General features: G+C 40.1%; 1 protein-coding gene across 3 annotated transcripts in view; it reads right to left on the bottom strand.

Annotated features, from left to right (window-relative positions):
- The window catches only part of LOC133621196 (ephrin type-A receptor 7-like), a 744,518-nt gene that overhangs the window by 82,578 nt on the left and 638,574 nt on the right, over window positions 1–23,366 (bottom strand). For 2 of the 3 annotated variants that reach the window (XM_061983155.2, XM_061983156.2), the window contains exon 9: window positions 18,419–18,474. The exons of the other annotated variant lie outside the window; for it this stretch is intronic. In XM_061983155.2, coding sequence (XP_061839139.1) covers window positions 18,419–18,474 — 56 coding nt within the window. The remainder of the gene's footprint in view (window positions 1–18,418; window positions 18,475–23,366) is intronic. 3 annotated transcript variants of the gene reach the window in all.

Below are 23,366 nucleotides of genomic sequence, written 5' to 3'. Positions count from 1 at the left end.
GCAGGGATGAGATGTGTCGGTATCAAAATATTACCTGAAATACATTTTTGGATAGCAGCAAAGTGGTCGTTTGGGTAGATTTTAGCTTTGTAAAGGGTATTTCAACAAGTAAACAGTACAGTAGGTACTTGATTGTGATATGTGTAATGCCCATAAGGGTATACCAGTAAAATATGCAGGGATGAGATGTGTCGGTATCAAAATATTACCTGAAATACATTTTTGGATAGCAGCAAAGTGGTCGTTTGGGTAGATTTTAGCTTTGTAAAGAGTACTTTAATAAGTAAACAGTACAGTAGGTACTTGATTTTGATATATGTAATGCCCATAAGGGTATACCAGTAAAATATGCAGAGATGAGATGTGTCGCTATCAAAATATTACCTGAAATACATTTTTGGATAGCAGCAAAGTGGTCGTTTGGGTAGATTTTAGCTTTGTAAAGGGTATTTCAACAAGTAAACAGTACAGTAGGTACTTGATTTTTTATATGTAATTCCCATAAAGGTATTACAGTAAAATATGCAGAGATGAGATGTGTCAGTATCAAAATATTACTTGAAATCAATTTTTGGATAGCAGCAAAGTGGTCGTTTGGGTAGATTTTAGCTTTGTAGAGGGTACTTTAATAAGTAAACAGTACAGTAGGTACTTTATTTTGATATATGTAATGCCCATAAGGGTATACCAGTAAAATATGCAGAGATGAGATGTGTCGCTATCAAAATGTTACCTGAAATACATTTTTGGATAGCAGCAAAGTGGTCGTTTGGATAGATTTTAGCTTTGTAAAGGGTATTTCAACAAGTAAACAGTACAATAGGTACTTGATTTTGATATATGTAATGTCCATAAGGGTATTCTAGTAAAATATGCAGAGACGAGATGTGTCAGTATCAAAATATTACTTGAAATCAATTTTTGGATAGCAGCAAAGTGGTCGTTTGGGTAGATTTTAGCTTTGTAGAGGGTACTTTAATAAGTAAACAGTACAGTAGGTACTTTATTTTGATATATGTAATGCCCATAAGGGTATACCAGTAAAATATGCAGAGATGAGATGTGTCGCTATCAAAATGTTACCTGAAATACATTTTTGGATAGCAGCAAAGTGGTCGTTTGGATAGATTTTAGCTTTGTAAAGGGTATTTCAACAAGTAAACAGTACAATAGGTACTTGATTTTGATATATGTAATGTCCATAAGGGTATTCTAGTAAAATATGCAGAGACGAGATGTGTCAGTATCAAAATATTACTTGAAATCAATTTTTGGATAGCAGCAAAGTGGTCGTTTGGGTAGATTTTAGCTTTGTAGAGGGTATTTCAACAAGTAAACAGAACAGTAGGTACTTGATTTTGATATATGTAATGCCCATAAAGGTATTCCAGTAAAATATGCAGACATGAGAAGTGTCAATATCAAAATATTACTTAAAAATCAATTTTTGCCAGCAGCAAAGTGGTTGTTTGGGTAGATTTTAGCTTTGTAAAGGGTATTTCAACAAGTAAACAGTACAATAGGTACTTGATTTTGATACATGTAATTCCCATAAGGGTATACCAGTAAAATATGCAGGGATGAGATGTGTCAATATCAAAATATTACTTAAAAATCAATTTTTGCCAGCAGCAAAGTGGTTGTTTGGGTAGATTTTAGCTTTGTAAAGGGTATTTCAACAAGTAAACAGTACAATAGGTACTTGATTTTGATACATGTAATTCCCATAAGGGTATACCAGTAAAATATGCAGGGATGAGATGTGTCAATATCAAAATATTACTTAAAAATCAATTTTTGCCAGCAGCAAAGTGGTTGTTTGGGTAGATTTTAGCTTTGTAAAGGGTATTTCAACAAGTAAACAGTACAATAGGTACTTGATTTTGATATATGTAATTCCCATAAAGGTATTACAGTAAAATATGCAGAGATGAGATGTGTCAGTATCAAAATATTAATTGAAATCAATTTTTGGATAGCCGCAAAGTGGTCGTTTGGGTAGATTTTAGCTTTGTAAAGGGTATTTCAACAAGTAAACAGTACAGTAGGTACTTGATTTTGATATATGTAATTCCCATAAGGGTATACCAGTAAAATATGCAGGGATGAGATGTGTCAGTATCAGAATATTACTTGAAATCAATTTTTGGATAGCCGCAAAGTGGTCGTTTGGGTAGATTTTAGCTTTGTAGAGGGTATTTCAACAAGTAAACAGTACAGTAGGTACTTGATGTTGATATATGTAATGCCCATAAGGGTCTTCCAGTAAAATGTGCAGAGATGAGATGTGTCAGTATTAACATATTACCTGAAATACATTTTTGGATAGCAGCAAAGTGGTCGTTTGGGTAGATTTTAGCTTTGTAAAGGGTATTTCAACAAGTAATCAGTACAGTAGGTACCGGTACTTGATTTTGATATATGTAATGCCCATAAAGTTGTTCTAGTAAAATGTGCAGAGATGAGATGTGTCAGTATCAAAATATTACTTGAAATCCATTTTTGGATAGCAGCAAAGTGGTCGTTTGGGTATATTTTAGCTTTGTAGAGAGTATTTCAACAAGTAAACAGAACAGTAGGTACTTGATTTTGATATATGTAATGCCCATAAGGGTCTTCCAGTAAAATGTGCAGAGATGAGATGTGTCAGTTTTAACATATTACCTGAAATACATTTTTGGATAGCAGCAAAGTGGTCGTTTGGGTAGATTTTAGCTTTGTAAAGGGTATTTCAACAAGTAAACAGTACAGTAGGTACTTGATTGTGATATGTGTAATGCCCATAAGGGTATACCAGTAAAATATGCAGAGATGAGATGTGTCGGTATCAAAATATTACCTGAAATCAATTTTTGGATAGCAGCAAAGTGGTCGTTTGGGTAGATTTTAGCTTTGTAAAGGGTACTTTAATAAGTAAACAGTACAGTAGGTACTTGATTTTGATATATGTAATGCCCATAAGGGTATACCAGTCAAATATGCAGAGATGAGATGTGTCAGTATCAAAATATTACTTGGAATACATTTTTGAATGACAATAAAAAGGAAGTCTAAGGAAGTCTGCTATTACAATTATCGTCCGAGTTTATCTTAAAAGTTTCATGATGTTATCGTGTTTACTTCTGCATTTTGAGTGACGTATACCCAAACTCTGCCTGTATGACGTCTTCTGGTGTCATTGTGTAATGCATCTTTGCTTTTAGCACCAACACAGATGCAATAACACCAGTCTCAGGCCTTTCTCTATGTTATCTTCATCAGATGAATTGCTGTCTGCTGCTCCTGATGTAATTGTTGGAACATGCGATAAAAGCTGCTTTATGCTCCGAAGAGCTCAATCAATACTCAAGTTGAGCTGAATGCATTGAGTTGTAAATCTGCTATTTGGCGTTGATAAATGGGGATTTTTTTTTTTTTTTTTTTTTTACACAACTCAAACTGTATTTGTCGTTGAAAACATCCCAGCGGTTATCAATAATATGTCCAAATCTCTCCGACTCGACTCGACCTTGCAGACTCCGGGGACAGCGAGACGAAAGGCTCAGACTGCTCAAATCTGACTTTGGGTTCCTTCCACCAGGCTTTAGACAGATCACAGGACTCCTTCGCCAGGCTTTTTGTCTTTTCGCCTGGCCTCAAAATGTTATCTCGCTAACACACGCGTGACACAGAAACACAAAGGCAATATGGGCCTAATCTTCTGTTGAAACCGGCACGGGACAAAATCAAAAGTTAAAAAAAAAAACGCTTTGGAGGCGGGCATCTGCTCCTAATTAAGGACATTGTGCGAACGGACATCAGTGGAAAATGTCCTAAAAAGAAATGCCTATAATGAAACAATGGTATATTTTATACCCTACTATATTTAGGGATCGGAACCAGTACCGACGTAAACATTGTATAACAGTGATTTGGTATTGATATCGGTCCGATCTTGTGCAAAACTCGACAGCAAGTTAAACGTGGTATTTTCTTAACTTTTAGGTGCGAGCAGTTACACAACAGTTAAGCATACAGTAGCACATAAGCTAAACATTCCTTCATTTAACAATACTGCTGTCTAAAACAGCACATTTGTCAATATAAACAAGTGAAGTAACAAATACCACATTTCCCGAACTATTAGCCTATCATGTTTTTCCAATGCTTGAACCCTGCGGCTTATAAAACGGTGCAGTTAATTTATGGGTTTTTCTTTGCCAACAACCATATTTTGTATTGCCGTGAGATACAGTCTGGTGTGCTATGGGATATTATGTAGTGTCACCTATTTGGGTTAAAAACTTTTTTTTGCAAACCAGTAATTATAATCCGCAGATAATGTGCTGTTGTTGAGTGGTCGGTGCTGTCTAGAGCAGAGTAACCATGTTATTCTCTTCCATATCAGTAGGTGGCAGCCGGTAGCTAATTGCTTTGCAGGTGAAGAAGGCAGTGTGCAGGTAAAAAGGTGTCTAATGCTTAAACCAAAAATAAACAAAAGGTAAGTGCTCCTAAGAAAAGGCATTGAAGCTATGCAGAACAACACTAAAACTGAACTGGCTACAAAGCAAACAAAAACAGAATGCTGGACGACAGCAAAGACTTACACATTACATGACAGTCAACAATGTCCACACAGAAAAAGATAGCAACAACTGAAATGTTCTTGCTAGCTAAAACAAAGCAGGTGCGGGGAATAGCGCTCAAAGGAAGACATGAAACTGCAACAGGAAAATACCAACAAAACAGGAAAAGCCACCAAAATAGGAGCGCATGACAAGAACTAAAACACTACACACGGGAAAACACCAAAAAAACTCCAAATAAGTCAGGGCGTGATGTGACAGGTGGTGACAGTACACCTACTTTGAGACAAGAGCTATAGTGATGCATGCTTGGTTATGGTTTAAAGTCATATCCAACAATTGCGACAACAACTTTTTAGCAAAGACTTAATTTAGAGTTATCTGGACACTAGGGGAACATATAACGGTGCAGTTAATTTATGGGTTTTTCTTTGCCAACAACCATATTTTGTATTTAGCAAATACTTTTCATATTACACCGACAAAGTTATTGTTCTTGCTACGGCGTCACTTTTTGGATGAGTTCGCTCACTGCAGGTGCCGCGAGTTGAAAATGTACTTCCTGTTTAGTGCCTTTAACCGGACGTATAACCGTCTCTGCTCGAAAGGATTCATTTATTCGTCACTCCAAGCAACGTTTGTAAGTTTTACAATTCAAATTTACAAAGCCGAACCCATGTGTGAGGTCTGTAGGAGTGTTTTCATGCATATTTGTACGTGCTATCGTAATGTAACCAATCAATGTAATCATTAGCGAATGTGCTAACACGTTTACAAGTGTCTATGTTAGTATTATTAACTTGAAACGGCATTCTTTTTGTATTGTTTCAGTCGCGTAAATTCACCAAAACGTCACCGTGGAGTTATTGAGTCTGTTTTAGCCGATTGGAGAGCTAGCTTATGCAGCTAGTTAATCCATGACAATACCTTCTGTTTTGTTTGATCGGCCGTTTTACTGTCGCGTTACAGGCACCTTTTGGAAACAATTAGGGTGTATGAATAAACATATACAAATACTTCATTCCACAATGTATATATCTGCGGCTTATAATAAAATGCGGCTAATATACGTAAAAATATTTTTTCCTTCTAAAATTTGGTGGGTGTGGCTTGAATACCGGGGGCGCTTTACAGCCCAAGAAAACACGGTAATTACAAAAAGTCCACAAAACTTTGTGCTGAAAACAACATTTCGTTGTACTTGTGCAATGACAATAAAGACCTACCATATTAGAAAGTATCCAGTAACAAACGTGTCCGCATCATTCAACTTAGCTTAACGGCTTATTGTGACCACTTCCATTTAAAGACATTCCAGTTAATAAGTAGGTCAGTGGTTTTCCATACCTACGATCGTTCTCTGTTTGACTAATTTCACTTGACCAAGCTTTTGTCCAACATTCCACACTACAAAGTAATAAATGTTGTACTATTATTCGATAACTGCCAATACTCAAAGCTCCCGTATCGGTATTGTATCGGGGCACCCTTAAAGCCAGCTGACTCAGACTCAACCACCTGCAACAAGTACTTGAAGGTGATATTGTGCAAGTAACATTTTGTAAGTGATGCACAGTTTTATTTCAATATACATGTATATATATAATACATTAACAAATTTTTTTTTTTTACATAAACTGCAAAAAAATATTACAATTTTACTTTAAAAACTGGCAGCTCAGTCACCAGAATTTTACAGTAAAAGCAGTGTTTTTTTTTACAGTGTATATAAACAATGGAATAAATGGAATGGAATAGAGAAACAATACCACTGTTTTTAGCTGTAAAATTCAAGTTTAGTTTTTTTTTTAACCGTAAAATATTGTTGTTTTAATGTTTTTTTTTGTTTGTTTTTGAATGTTTTAGTGTCTTACTGTATATGGAAAAAAAACAGTACCAAAGTTGATTTTACGGTAAAAAAAAAAAACTCAGTCGGCGGAATTTAACCGTAAAATCTATTGTCAATTTCACAGTCTACAATTTGATGATTTGTTTAGAAATCATAAGTCAAGCAGATATTTAAGTACTTTATTTTCACAAAAAATATTTTTGGAATACATGATCATATAATATTTTGATTTTGATAATATTGAATTTGAAAAGATATGCAATTGCATGCAGTACATGATTTTTGATTTCAAAAAGGGAAAGAACAAATATTTTTAGTAAGAAAAAATTAAAGGGGAACATTATCACAATTTCAGAATGGTTAAAACCATTAAAAATCAGTTCCCAGTGGCTTATTATATTTTTCGAAGTTTTTTTCAAAATTTTACCCATCACGCAATATCCCTAAAAAAAGCTTCAAAGTGCCTGATTTTAACCATCGTTATAAACACCCGTCCATTTTCCTGTGACGTCACATAGTGAAGCCAACACAAACAAACATGGCGGAAAGAACAGCAAGCTATAGCGACATTAGCTCGGATTCAGACTCGGATTTCAGCGGCTTAAGCGATTCAACAGATTACGCATGTATTGAAACGGATGGTTGTAGTGTGGAGGCAGGTAGCGAAAACGAAATTGAAGAAGAAACTGAAGCTATTGAGCCATATCGGTTTGAACCGTATGCAAGCGAAACCCACGAAAACGACACGACAGCCAGCGACACGGGAGAAAGCGAGGACAAATTCGGCGATCGCCTTCTAACCAACGATTGGTATGTGTTTGTTTGGCATTAAAGGAAACTAACAACTATGAACTAGGTTTACAGCATATGAAATACATTTGGCAACAACATGCACTTTGAGAGTGCAGACAGCCCAATTTTCATCAATTAATATATTCTGTAGACATACCCTCATCCGCGCTCTTTTCCTGAAAGCTGATCTGTCCAGTTTTGGAGTTGATGTCAGCAGGCCAGGGAAGCTAGGGTCGATATTCTTGTCTTGATCATCTTCGGTGACATAAGGGTCGATGTGAGCCAAGACATCCAGGGGGTTTAGCTCGCTCGTCTGCGGGAACAAACTGCCGCCATTGCTTGCCGTGCTACCGAGGCCCTTTGTCCCTGAATTGCTCACACACTCCGGCAAATTCAATGGGGGTCTGGCGGCAGATTTCTTTGACTTTATCGTTGGAAATGCACCAATATCGGTTCAAATGGAGTGGATACCATCCCTATGTATGATACATAAACAAATCCAGTTGAATAACGTCCGCGTAAAAGCCAAACAAATAATCACAGGATGATTTCATCTCAGGACCTCAACAAGCTGACTGCTGTGAAGATAATGAATTCAATTGAAATTCCTATTGGACACAACGAGTAGTGATAATGACCCCGGCTGTTTCTCTCCACTAAACCAACCCAAAAACACAACCTGATTTCACAGCAAGACTCGTGTTTCCTTTATCAGTTCCCGGTTCTATTTACCGAGCACTAACAACTGGCAAATAAACCGGCCAGCCCAGCGCCAATAACCATTAACCAGCACGGTGTAGCTTTCAATTAGATGACCGTGGTTGCAAGATTCCGGGAAAAGGCCAGGCAGTTTCCCCCAAATGCCGGACAGAGCCGTTGAAATGTGATTACAGCTGGGGATCGACCTGAGGGATCCTACGCACCGGCTGCCTCATAACGGCCTATTGATCCAACACACACGCATACATATATGTGCCGGCTAAAAGCTCCATTATAAAGCAAAGGGAACCTTTTTCAATTCGAGGTAACAGACGAGTGAAAAAAAATCGAAATCTGTCAAATTGGGTTTTCAAACACGCCGCTGTAGCTTAAAACCAAACATAAGCCTGAGAACGGGCTTAGAACATTCCCAGGGACGTCTCTGACATTGACATGCTTCGCCGGCTCCTCGGGTGATTAGATCCAGGGTTAACTGTGTCAGTGCCAGGAACGACGCTTATAACCCCAAAATATGTCCAATCAAACAAAACAAAAGGGCAAAAAACTCAAGAGCTTTATCAATCCATCGCAACTCTATTTTCACAATGATTTCCCCAGATGCTTTTCACTCTCCATTTCCAAGTCTCATCATTTTCCCCTGCAATCCGTTTGGACAACTTCTCAACCTGCTTTATTAAAGGAGATTCCAGATGAGTCTGGATCCTTTTCATGCCAACCTCAAAAACAAGTCTTCATTGCATACAAACTTTCTTCACTTAAAGTTAAAGTACCCATGATTGTCACACACACACTAGGTGTGGCGAAATTATTCCCTGCATTTGACCCATCACCCTTGATCACCCCCTGGGAGGTGAGGGGAGCAGTGAGCAGCAGCGGTGGCCGCGCCCGGGAATCATTTTTGGTGACTTTAACCCCCAATTCCAACCCTTGATGCTGAGTGCCAAGCAGGGAGGTAATGGGCAGAGGTGGGACCAAGTCATTGTTTTGCAAGTCACAAGTAAGTCTCAAGTCTTTGCCCTCAAGTCCGAGTCAAGTCCCGAGTCAAGACAGGCAAGCCCCGAGTCAAGTCCAAAGTCAAGAATGGAAAGTCTCAAGTCAAGTCCTAAGTCCTGCATTTTGAGCTTCGAGTCCTTTCAAGTCCTTTTAACCACAGACTAATATATTAACACAGATTGTGTATGCTTTTCAAACGCTGTATTTATTTATTAAAACAAGTGCATTTTAAATTGCAGGAAAGAAAATTGTGCTGACATTGCACTTTATAATAGCACTATTAACCAGTCATTTTAAACATTAACTCATTCCTTTACAGAACAAACACATTGAAAAATAAAGTGCAAATGTACTTATTTGTACAAAAGTGTTAACATTGAGAAAACATGACATATACGTGAACATAACAAAAAAGTTGTACTTTTTATATGTCAGGGCCCTATGCTGCATTGCATTTGCAAAAGACCAAATTAGCCAAGAGTCTGTCAGTCATTTGTGCACGATGGGGGCGTAGTATGATGCCACCATGGCTGAAAACTCGCTCCACTGGAGCACTGGAGGCAGGCACTGCCAAGACTCTCATGGCCACTCGGAACAGTGAATGAAGAGTCTTCATGTTCAATGCCCAGAACAAAAGGGGGGAGAGAGTTGTTTTGGGTTGGTGCACTACTTGTAAGTGTATCTTGTGTTTTTTATGTTGATTTAATAAAAAAAATAAAAAAAAATATTTCTTGTGCGGCCCGATACCAACCAATCCACGGACCAGTACCGGGCCGCGGCCCGGTGGTTGGGGACCACTGAGGTAAACAACCAACAGTATGTCAGAAAGCTAGCTAAAACGGTACACATATTCATAATATAGTATACATTTTAACTGACCTTTATTTTACTATTTTTGTCTTTTTTTAGGTGGCTAAAATACGCGGTGCTGCTGACCGCCGTCTAACGTTACGTGTGATATATTGACTAACGTAACCCTGCTTAAAAAAATCACTGAACAAAAAGTATGAATAAGGTAGTGAACTGCAACAGATTCCCGTGTTTGCAATAACGTTATAACGTTAGCAGTGAGTTTACAGCCTCACTGATTTAACTACACAGCAAATAAAAGTCACGTTACTTAGCCAATAAACGTTATCTTACATTCAAAACTTACCGTTCTTTGTGCAACTTCAAATGCCGGACGAAGTTGGAAGTTGTTGCCTCTCCATCAGTAATTTTCGAACCGCATGTGTTGCATACTGCAAACCGTTTTGTGTTGACCACCTCGTAATTTTTATACCCAAACAAAATTATTTTAGGTATCATTTTTTGTTCACTGGCGTGTGGTTTGGACATGTCTTCTTCGTTGGTTGTCCTGCAATTTGATTGGATGAATGCTGTGTGATGAAAACAAAGTAGATCTAATTTGATTGGCTGTTGTACTGAGACCACACCAGCTGACACACGCAACGCTGATAGACAAGTACACAATGAAAAATACGGAGCGCTCCCGAAAAACTTTTTCATCTTTGGGTTTTGGGGAAAGTAGCAAGTCATGTCAAGTCATGTCAATTCAAAAGGCTCAAGTCCAAGTGAAGTCACAAGTCATTGATGTTAAAGTCTAAGTCGAGTTGCAAGTCTTTTTACATTTTGTCAAGTCGAGTCTAAAGTCATCAAATTCATGACTCGAGCCTGACTCGAGTCCAAGTCATGTGACTCGAGTCCACACCTCTGGTAATGGGTACCATTTTTATAGTCTTTGGTATGACTCGGCCGCGGTTTGAACTCACGACCTACCGATCTCAGGGCGGACACTCTAACCACAAGCCTTACCTTCTAATTGAATGCAACAATAGCTTCTGTCATGTCTGTGTAATCATGTTTTGTTTTGTTTAGTTATTGGACTCTTTAGTTTCTGGCTTTTCACTCCCTTGTCTTGTTTCCATGGTTACCCATTAGTTTCACCTGTTCCACGTTTGGACTCATTGTGCACTCTTGTTTGTCACCATAGCAACCCATTAGTTTTCACCTGCCCTCACGACTCACGCACCTGTATTTAATCATGTCACTATTATTTAAACCCATTGTTGCCAGGAAGTCTTCCTGGCGACATCACACCCCTGACACTCTGCTTCTCACTCTGTTTACCTCTGCGCACTTCATGCCATGTCAAGTAAGTTTTTTTCTATTCATGCCACAGTTAACGACCTTTGTTCATGTCCATAGTTTTTGTTTCGTTAGTCAAGTTTGTACTTCCGCCTTGAGCGCGCTTTTTTGTTCCTTTGTTAGTGTAAAATAAATAATGTCTTCACCCTCACGCCATGTCTGGTCCAAATGTTCATTTGCACCACGGGAGAACAAACCACGCCATAGTCCAAGTCCTGACAGCTTCACTCTTTTGGGAAGACTTTTTTCCAAGAATTTGGAATGTGTCGCTGGGTATATTTGTCCAGAAAATTATCTGGATATATATATAATTATCTTTATCTCCATACTGTAGATTTTATGCCTACATCAAAGTGCCACCTATGTCTATCAAGCTCCATGTTCTGATGTTTAAATGTTAGTTGTCTGGTTGTGGTTGTGTCTGTGCTTGTGTTTTTGTTCTGTTGTTTTTGTGTATGTTAAGAAAGCAATGATGCACTGTGCCCAAGACAAATTTCCCCGCGGGGACAATAAAGTTGAACCTTGACCTTGACAATAATAGATGTGAGGTTATAGCTCCCAGTCTGTGGAACGCTGTCCCTGACCACCTGAGGGCACCACAGACTGTGGATGATTTTAAAAAAAGGCTTAAAAACCCTTCTTTAAAAAAACTAGTTTTAGCTATTTGGCTGTTCTAGTTTTTATTTTTTAATTTTTTTAATACACTGTAGCATTTTGAGGTTGTTTACTCAATGTAAAGTGCTTTTTACAAATAAAATCTATTATTATTATTATTATTATTACAGATGTTGGCTTGGCCTATTATAAGACTCCTATACTTATAATAGGACACTCTACCAACCGGTATAGCTCGGTTGGTAGAGTGGCCGTGCCAGCAACTTGAGGGTTCCAGGTTCGATCCCCGCTTCCGCCATCCTAGTCACTGCCGTTGTGTCCTTGGGCAAGACACTTTACCCACCCGCTCCCAGTGCCACCCACACTGGTTTAAATGTAACTTAGATATTGGGTTTCACTATGTAAAGCGCTTTGAGTCACTAGAGAAAAAGCGCTATATAAATATAATTCACTTCACTTATTTTTGATGATGACAATATGGACCAAGTAAAATCTTAAAGGGCCCCTAAAATGCTGACATTGACAGTTGGTAGTTCCGGACCTAAAAATAACGTTGACAGGTAAAAATTCAGGAGAGTGATTTTAAAATTGTATTCTAACCAATCAATCAATCAATCAATCAATGTTTATTTATATAGCCCTAAATCACAAGTGTCTCAAAGGGCTGCACAAGCCACAACGGCATCCTCGGTACAGAGCCCACATAAGGGCAAGGAAAAACTCACCCCAGTGGGACGTCGATGTGAATGACTATGAGAAACCTTGGAGAGGACCGCATATGTGGGTTTTGGAACGCCTATTTTTAGTTCTAAAATGCAACTGGAAATATGTGATGCATTACATTGTATCCTATGCGTGTTCCAAATAAACTGAAACTGAACTGAACTGAATTACGCTTACCGTATTTTCTGGACGATAGGGCGCAACGGATTATGAGGCGCACTGCCGATGAGCGGAACTAGTCAGGTTTATTTTCACACAAAGGCGCACTGGATTATAAGGCGCATTAACAGGGTCATAAATATGTTTTTTTTTTTCTAAATGTAAAACATTATCTTGTGGTCTACATAACATGTAATGGTAGTTCTTTGGTCAAAATGTTGCAAAGATGTTTTATAGATCATCTTCAAGTCGCTTTCTGACGGTCGCTTCAGGGTGCGCCGTTTTGTGGGCGGTCTTATTTACGTGGCTCACCTTCGGTAGCGTCTATTTCTCCGTCATCTTTGTTGTAGCGGTGTAGCGTGCAAGGACGGGAGTGGAAGAAGTGTCAAAAGATGGAGCTAACTGTTTTAATGACATTCAGACTTTACTTCAATCAATAACGGAGCAGCATCTCCTCATCCGTGGCTCACTAGTGCAACAACAACGCCGGAAATGTGTCCCGTGAAAACACATCCGATCGGAACTCTCGAATAACTAATGTTGGGTGAATAATGTAAACTCACTACACCGGTATGTTTTAGCGTTTTCATGGCGAGTTTACTGACAGATATAAGTAAGAACTTTACACGACTTTATATTAGAAATGGCAACAGCGGAGGATGAATGTCACATAACAAGAAGATAGAGAAAAAGAAGAAGCTTATCGACTATGGGGTCGGCACGGACTACAAAGGCGGACGAGCGCAAAATTTCAGGACTTATGCAGATCCCAAATACACACCAGCAGGTACCAGAAGGTAAGAAAAGTAGTTTTTGCATAATATTGCGAAACAAAACGTCAGATAATATGTCTTATCTTATACACACACCATAACAATACTCCTATGTTGAAGCACAGTACAATCCATCAATCCAAAGTCGTACTAAAACATTTTGATCAATTTTTGAGCGCTGTGTGTAATGTTCTATATTTTCAATGGAACATATAACATTTTGGTGTTGTTTACTTGAGTCATATTGCAGTCTACACGTATCTCTTATGTGTGACTGCCATCTACTGGTCACACTTATTTCACCAAATAAAATAGCTTCCAGCTCGGTTAGCACAACCAAAATTATTCCGTACATTAGGCGCACCGGGTTATAAGGCGCACTGTCGAGTTTTGAGGAAATGAAAGGAATTTAAGTGCGCCTTATAGTCCGAAAAACACAGTAGTTTTTGCAAAGTAAACGCGGTGTCCCTTTACTTTTGCACCGACCTCAGGGACCATGAAAGCTTTACGTGACTCAACGTGCGACTTTATCCAAACTTACATCTTGCATCACTGCACATAAAGTCTGCTCGGTCATGGAGCAAAAAGTGGACCCATGGGAGTGTTGACTAAAGCAGCGTTTTTCGACCACTGTGCCACGGCACACTAGTGTGCAGTCTGGTGTGCCATAGGATATTATGTAGTGTCACCTATTTGGGTTAAAAACTTTTTTTTGCAAACCAGTAATTATGATCCGCAGATAATGTGCCGTTGTTGAGTGGTCGGTGCTGTCTAGAGCAGAGTAACCATGTTATTCTCTTCCATATCAGTAGGTGGTAGCCGGTAGCTAATTGCTTTGTAGAGTGGACCGACACCAGCAGATGACATGGCACCCCAAACCATCACCCAGCCATGCAAATTTTGCATTTCCTTTGGAAATCGAGGTCCCAGAGTCTGGAGGAAGACAGGAGAGGCACAGGATCCACGTTGCCTGAAGTCTAGTGTAAAGTTTCCACCATCAGTGATGGTTTGGGGTGCCATGTCATCTGCTGGTGTCGGTCCACTCTGTTTCCTGAGATCCAGGGTCAACGCAGCCGTCTACCAGCAAGTTTTAGAGCACTTCTTGCTTCCTGCTGCTGACCTGCTCTATGGAGATGGAGAATTCAAGTTCCAACAGTACTTGGCGCCTGCACACAGCGCAAAATCTACCTGTGCCTGGTTTACGGACCATGGTATTTCTGTTCTAAATTGGCCCGCCAACTCCCCTGACCTTAGCCCCATAGAAAATCTGTGGGGTATTGTGAAAAGGAAGATGCAGAATGCCAGACCCAAAATTGCAGAAGAGTTGAAGGCCACTATCAGAGCAACCTGGGCTCTCATAACACCTGAGCAGTGCCAGAAACTCATCGACTCCATGCCACGCCGCATTAACGCAGTAATTGAGGCAAAAGGAGCTCCAACCAAGTATTGAGTATTGTACATGCTCATATTTTTCATTTTCATACTTTTCAGTTGGCCAACATTTCTAAAAATCCCTTTTTTGTATTAGCCTTAAGTAATATTCTAATTTTGTGACACACGGAATATTGGATTTTCATTTGTTGCCACTTCAAATCATCAAAATTAAATGAAATAAACATTTGAATGCATCAGTCTGTGTGCAATGAATAAATATAATGTACAAGTTACACCTTTTGAATGCAATTACTGAAATAAATCAAGTTTTTCAAAATATTCTAATTTACTGGCTTTTACCTGTATATATATATATTGGCGGTATAGCACGGTTGGTAGAGCGGCCGTGCCAGCAACTTGAGGGTTTCAGGTTTGATCCCCGCTTCCGCCATCCTAGTCACTGCCGTTGTGTCCTTGGGCAAGACACTTTACCCACCTGCTCCCAGTGCCACCCACACTGGTTTAAATGTAACTTAGATATTGGGTTTCACTATGTAAAGCGCGATCTTTAAGAAGGGGAACCGGAGGGTGTGTTCCAACTATCGTGGGATCACACTCTTCAGCCTTCCTGGTAAGGTCTATTCAGGTGTACTGGAGAGGAGACTACGCCGGATAGTCGAACCTCGGATTCAGGAGGAACAGTGTGGTTTTCGTCCTGGTCGTGGAACTGTGGACCGGCTCTATACTCTCGGCAGGGTCCTTGAGGGTGCATGGGAGTTTGCTCAACCAGTCTACATGTGCTTTGTGGACTTGGAGAAGGCATTCGACCGTGTACCCTGGAAAGTCCTGTGGGGAGTGCTCAGAGAGTATGGAGTAACGGACTGTCTTATTGTGGCGGTTCGCTCCCTGTATGATCAGTGCCAGAGCTTGGTCCGCATTGCCGGTAGTAAGTCGGACCCGTTTCCAGTGAGGGTTGGACTCCGCCAGGGCTGCCCTTTCTCACCGATTCTGTTCATAACCTTTATGGACAGAATTTCTAGGTGCAGTCAAGGCGTTGAGGGGATCTGGTTTGGTGGCTGCAGGATTAGGTCTCTGCTTTTTGCAGATGATGTGGTCCTGATGGCTTCATCTGGCCAAGATCTTCAGCTCTCACTGGATCGGTTCGCAGCCGAGTGTGAAGCGACTGGGATGGGAATCAGCACCTCCAAATCCGAGTCCATGGTTCTCGCCCGGAAAAGGGTGGAGTGCCATCTCCGGGTTGGGGAGGAGATCTTGCCCTAAGTGGAGGAGTTCAAGTACCTCGGAGTCTTGTTCACGAGTGAGGGAAGAGTGGATCGTGAGATCGACAGGCGGATCGGTGCGGCGTCTTCAGTAATGCGGACGCTGTATCGATCCGTTGTGGTGAAGAAGGAGCTGAGCCAGAAGGCAAAGCTCTCAATTTACCGGTCGATCTACGTTCCCATCCTCACCTATGGTCATGAGCTTTGGGTCATGACCGAAAGGACGAGATCACGGGTACAAGCGGCCGAAATGAGTTTCCTCCGCCGGGTGGCGGGGCTCTTCCTTAGAGATAGGGTGAGAAGCTCTGCCATCCGGGGGGAGCTCAAAGTAAAGCCGCTGCTCCTCCACATGGAGAGGAGCCAGATGAGGTGGTTCGGGCATCTGGTCAGGATGCCACCCGAACGCCTCCCTCGGGAGGTGTTTCGGGCACGTCGACCCAGGACACGTTGGGAAGACTATGTCTCCCGGCTGGCCTGGGAACGCCTCGGGATCCCCCGGGAGGAGCTGGACGAAGTGGCTGGGGAGAGGGAAGTCTGGGCTTCCCTGCTTAGGCTGCTGCCTCCGCGACCCGACCTCGGATAAGCCATACTTGCCAACCTTGAGACCTCCGATTTCGGGAGGTGGGGGGTGGGGGCGTGGTCGGGGGTTGGGCGGGGCGTGGTTGGGGGCGTGGTTAAGAGGGGAGGAGTATATTGACAGCTAGAATTCACCAAGTCAAGTATTTCATACATATATATATATATATATATATATATATATATATATATATATATATATAGATATCTACATCCTGAAAATATGCAAACAAAACTGTGTTTAGATCATTGATACTTCAAACTTGCATAAATAAATATTAAGGAATATAACATAACTTGACTTCTGAGAGTTTCAAAATGTAATGAATAAAATGCTAAAGTTGTTGATAAACAAGCAATTGTTTTAATAATTAAATTTGGTCATTTTAAATGAATTATTATGATAATTTAAAATCAATTATGTCAAATATGTTTATTTTAATGTATAATTCTATGGCTGGATGTAATAAGGAGTCACAAAAAAATACAAATAAAAATACAATTAATTTTGATGTTTTTAGCAAAATATAGTAAAAATGGATTTATTTTTTTATTTTTTTTAATTTAATAAATATATTTATTTTTAGGTAAGATAAACATAATAATACAATGTATCTCTAGTCTGGATGATTTAGTTCTTGTCACCCTGTTGTCCTCCCGTCGTGAAACAAGGCTGTCCTCACTCAGGTCCGCATGGAGCTGGAGGGGGCGTGGCTTCCAGCTCCGGCTGAAAATCGGGAGATTTTTCGGGAGAATATTTGTCCCGGGAGGTTTTCGGGAGAGGCGCTGAATTTCGGGAGTCTCCCGGAAAATTCGGGAGGGTTGGCAAGTATGGGATAAGCGGAAGAAGATGGATGGATGGATGGATATGTAAAGCGCTTTGAGTCACTAGAGAAAAGCGCTATATAAATATAATTCATTTCGTTTCATTTCAATAAGCAATAATTCTGAGGTTATTGAGGGAAGACTCTTAGTTAATGGCTTACTGGTTGTATAATAAGGCCATGCAGAATAAGGCATTAAAAAGTACTTAATAATGACTAATTAGGAGCCAATATGTTAATAAACAACTAATTAATGGTGAATATAAGCACCCCCCATGACCCCAAACGGGACAAGCAGTAGAAAATGGATGGATGGATGGATGTTTCCCATACCAAAGTGTTACCGGCTTACTGGTACTGCAGAATAAGGCATTAATAAGTACTTAATAATGACTAATTAAGCCAATATGTTACTAATTGGCATGTCAATAAGCAACTAATTAATGGTGAATATGTTGGCTAAAGTGTTACCTAATTTTTTAATGCTTTCTGCTGGCGATGTGCCTCCGGATTTTTTTCAATGAAAAAAAATGCGCCTAGGCTCAAAACAAGGTTGGACTAAAGAGAACAAAAATACATCTTACAACTTATTTATGTGTGTTAAAAAAAACGACAACTGGTGTGAGTTTTTGAAAAGCAGGCCAAATATGTGCACATGCATTAGTGTGTGTGTGTGTTGTGTGTGTTGCATGCTTGTCAGCCGCACGCATTTCTTTGTTTGGGCAGATTTAATTCCCAGCCGCATGGCTTTGGCTCATTATTCATCAGCCACGGTGCTCCGAAACCCCTCCTGAGGGCTCGTCGGCATGCTGGGAGATTAAACAAGGCAAATGAGCATGCACACACGCACAACATTTACAAAACTGTGTGCACACAGAAGGAAAAACTCAACACACACAAAACCAAAATCTGTATTGCGGCCGCCGCCTAATGGATTGCGTCAGCGTGCGGAATGAAGCATGAATGCCGTGGCGCTGGGATGTTGTGGGAGTGTGCACAGGAAGGACGAAGACGTGGAGTCACTTACATTGGAAGTAAAGTTCCTCGTCTCCCTCTTGAGAGGCTTTGCTGTAGCCGCATTGTCTAAAAAAAAAAAAAAAAAAAAGCAAAAAGCGAAACAAAGAGACATCAGATCGTGTGTTATCCCAATCGGGAGACACAAACAAGCATCAGACGCTGTTTATCTTGCGGTGGTGCAGTAACTGAGATGAGAAGGTGGAGATGGAAGACAAGAGCAATACAGACCCCCCCCATACCCTGTGATGTGGTGCCACTGATGAGCATGAGAAGTGATCCCAGGCTGAATAAGTGCGACTGGACTGAAATGGATAGGCTATTGTGGAACACCACCCTGAAGGATGTGTCTTGTACACCAGCTCTCATGCCCGCGTCCCCACAGGGGGTCCCCCAACAAGAGTCTATGATCTGACTGGATGGCTTTTCGTCGGAGAGGGGAATGTAAACTTGGCTCTGAACCTTGGTGTCAGAATTATTCTATCTAAATGATCACAATTGTGTTGAAGTGAGTTCCTGGCAGGGGGTACGGTAGCTGTCTTTGAACCCTACCAAGAAGAATGCTCGTAAAACTCCACTTGGACTTCAAAGCAGACGGATGGCAGGATCTGCCCAATTTCCAGACGAACTCTTTTTGAACTATTTTATGGAACTCTCTTTGAAGTATTTTACGTACTCTTTTTGAACTATTTTACGACCTCTTCTTTTGAACTGTTCGGTAACCAAAGGCAACGCTGTTTACGACCCACTTCCCTCTGGAAGCAGCTGTGGGCAGGTGGTGGGAGAAAGTCAAATAAAGAAAAAGGAGCAGTATATATATATATATATATATATATATATATATATATATATATATATATATATATATATATATATATATATTATATATATATATATATATATATATATATATATATATATATATATATATATATATATATATATATATATAAATAAAAGAAATACTTGAATTTCAGTGTTCATTTATTTACACATATACACACACACATAACACTCATCTACTCATTGTTGAGCTAAGGGTTGAATTGTCCATCCTTGTTCTATTCTCTGTCACTATTTTTCTAACCATGCTGAACACCCTTTCGCAGGTACCCAGAAAGGTTTCGAGTACCACCAAAAAAACTGAATCTGTGTTAAAGGTGTACAAATACTGTTTGTATAATAAGCATGTTATTGTTTACAAATGAGGGTTAAGAGTTAAGTACTAATAAATAAATAAAAAAAGAATGTGGCTTAAGTACAGTTATTTTAATTGAGCTGCTGCATTTTTTGGTTGGGTTGTTTATTTATTTTGAGTCATTTCTACATTTCTAAAAGGGGAGGAATGTAATAGAGTGATCTATGTTTGTCTGTTGCCATCTCCTGGTGAATGTTGGCTATAGCGTACTGGGGTTACTTTTTGGTTGGCCAACGATTTACGTGGTGTTGCGCACCTGACGTCAAGTGTGCGAGTCTGTTCTGAAGTCTCCAGTAAAGAGACGTACTTCATCACCTCGCCTGGTTATTGCCTCCAACTCAATATATTACAACAACACTGCTGTTTACGGCAGACGAACTGCTTTACGGTAGAATAAAACATGACTGCTGTTGTTGTGTGTTGTTACCCCGCTGGGAGGACGTTAATGAAACTGCCTAACAATAAACCCACATAAGAAACCAAGAACTTGCCCTCCATCATTCTACAGTTATAACGTGTTTGGGCAGGCACACTGTTTATATTGTGGGAAAGCGGACGTGAATACAGGCTGTTGACACGTCACTCAGGTCCACATGGAGCTGGAGGGGGCGTGGCTTCCAGCTCCGCCTGAATTTCGGGAGATTTTCGGGAGAAAATTTGTTCCGGGAGGTTTTCGGGAGAGGCGCTGAATTTCGGGAGTCTCCCGGAAAATCCGGGGAGGGTTGGCAAGTATGTGTGTAATGTTCTATACTTTCAATTAATTATATATACAGGTAAAAGCCAGTAAATTAGAATATTTTGAAAAACTTGATTTATTTCAGTAATTGCATTCAAAAGGTGTAACTTGTACATTATATTTATTCATTGCACACAGACTGATGCATTCAAATGTTTATTTCATTTAATTTTGATGATTTGAAGTGGCAACAAATGAAAATCCAAAATTCCGTGTGTCACAAAATTAGAATATTACTTAAGGCTAATACAAAAAAGGGATTTTTAGAAATGTTGGCCAACTGAAAAGTATGAAAATGAAAAATATGAGCATGTACAATACTCAATACTTGGTTGGAGCTCCTTTTGCCTCAATTACTGCGTTAATGCGGCGTGGCATGGAGTCGATGAGTTTCTGGCACTGCTCAGGTGTTATGAGAGCCCAGGTTGCTCTGATAGTGGCCTTCAACTCTTCTGCGTTTTTGGGTCTGGCATTCTGCATCTTCCTTTTCACAATACCCCACAGATTTTCTATGGGGCTAAGGTCAGGGGAGTTGGCGGGCCAATTTAGAACAGAAATACCATGGTCCGTAAACCAGGCACGGGTAGATTTTGCGCTGTGTGCAGGCGCCAAGTCCTGTTGGAACTTGAAATCTCCATCTCCATAGAGCAGGTCAGCAGCAGGAAGCATGAAGTGCTCTAAGACTTGCTGGTAGACGGCTGCGTTGACCCTGGATCTCAGGAAACAGAGTGGACCGACACCAGCAGATGACATGGCACCCCAAACCATCACCCAACCATGCAAATTTTGCATTTCCTTTGGAAATCGAGGTCCCAGAGTCTGGAGGAAGACAGGAGAGGCACAGGATCCACGTTGCCTGAAGTCTAGTGTAAAGTTTCCACCATCAGTGATGGTTTGGGGTGCCATGTCATCTGCTGGTGTCGGTCCACTCTGTTTCCTGAGATCCAGGGTCAACGCAGCCGTCTACCAGCAAGTTTTAGAGCACTTCATGCTTCCTGCTGCTGACCTGCTCTATGGAGATGGAGATTTCAAGTTCCAACAGGACTTGGCGCCTGCACACAGCGCAAAATCTACCCGTGCCTGGTTTACGGACCATGGTATTTCTGTTCTAAATTGGCCCGCCAACTCCCCTGACCTTAGCCCCATAGAAAATCTGTGGGGTATTGTGAAAAGGAAGATGCAGAATGCCAGACCCAAAAACGCAGAAGAGTTGAAGGCCACTATCAGAGCAACCTGGGCTCTCATAACACCTGAGCAGTGCCAGAAACTCATCGACTCCATGCCACGCCGCATTAACGCAGTAATTGAGGCAAAAGGAGCTCCAACCAAGTATTGAGTATTGTACATGCTCATATTTTTCATTTTCATACTTTTCAGTTGGCCAACATTTCTAAAAATCCCTTTTTTGTATTAGCCTTAAGTAATATTCTAATTTTGTGACACACGGAATTTTGGATTTTCATTTGTTGCCACTTCAAATCATCAAAATTAAATGAAATAAACATTTGAATGCATCAGTCTGTGTGCAATGAATAAATATAATGTACAAGTTAAACCTTTTAAATGCAATTACTGAAATAAATCAAGTTTTTCAAAATATTCTAATTTACTGGCTTTTACCTGTATATAACGTTGGTGTTGATTATTTAAGTCATATTGCAGTCTACACACGTATCTCTTATGTGTGACTGCCATCTACTGGTCACACTTACTACACCAGGTACCAAATAAAAATGCTTCGAGGTCGGTAAGCAAAACCAGAATTATTCCGTACATTAGGCACACCGGGTTATGAAAATGAAAAGATTCTAAGTGCGCCTTGTAGTCCGGAAAACACGGTATCTCTTTGTATCTTTTTTTCTGGAAATATTTAAAAAAAAAATAATAATAATAATTTTAAATGTATTATTTTCTTACAATCATTGTATTATGTATTTAATATTATTCTTTGTATCTTTGCAACTCTAAGTTTGCACCACAATAATTCATAACCATCCTTGTCTGGGCATGTCCCCTCCTCTAGAGGATAGGTACCATGACTAGAGCTGGCCTGTCTGAGAGCATGAACTGATGAAGCCTGCTCGGATCTTTTAAGACAGTCTGAGTTAGGATTACCTTTTTGTTGGATACATACAGTACATCTAACAAAACAACCACATTTTACACCACTATGAGTTTGTCACACTGAAGGGGTTCATGACACCGAGCAAAAATGTTTATAGCCGCCAGCATTGACAGGGATCATAATAACTGTGTCAGGTAACCATTTTTCATGGATAACAATGCGGAAAGAGGACATCAATCACTGTGGTGTAAAAATTAAAGCGGCCCTGCAGAGTTGTTATTAGGCGTATCCTTGAGGACAGAAAAAACATATTGAAGGATTGTCCTTCCACTGCTTTCCGTCTGCTCGTCTTCATTAATCACGGTGACGGCTCGCGAGTTGATCACAATCCATTAGGAGGTGTTGGTTGACCTCTCGTTTGTTTGCATTTTGATAGAAAATTATCTGCTTTAGCGTCTGACTGTGAACATTTGAAGTAGCAGTAAATAAGAGTTTATACACATATAAAAACATGTTTGGTTCTGTAGAAAAACTGTCATGGATTAGCTTTATAGTTTTCTGTGTTTAGTATTATTTCTTCTTCTACGCTCTTATTTTTGTTTGGTAATCAGGAGGCACACCTGTCCCTGGTTGGCAATCAGGAAGCCTTTGATGACAGGGCTGGGTCATCGTTTTGTGTTGTTACATGCTGCCTAGCCTTTCCATGTTTTTCCCCGCAATAGAATGGATTTTTACCTGCACATCATATGTCTCTGTATCCTAGGGTCACACCCAGAGGTGGGTAGAGTAGCCAGAAATTGTACTCAAGTAAGAGTACTGTTACTTTAGAGATTTATTACTCAAGTAAAAGTAAGGAGTAGTCACCCAAATATTTACTTGAGTAAAAGTAAAAAGTATGTTGTGAAAAAACTACTCAAGTACTGAGTAACTGATGAGTAACATACACACACACACACACACAC

The sequence above is a fragment of the Nerophis lumbriciformis genome, linkage group LG21 (assembly GCF_033978685.3).
Source record: "Nerophis lumbriciformis linkage group LG21, RoL_Nlum_v2.1, whole genome shotgun sequence".
NCBI classification, from domain to species: Eukaryota; Metazoa; Chordata; class Actinopteri; order Syngnathiformes; family Syngnathidae; genus Nerophis; species Nerophis lumbriciformis.
The sequence above is the reverse complement of the archived record's forward strand: the minus strand, read 5'-3'. Positions and strand labels throughout refer to the sequence as shown.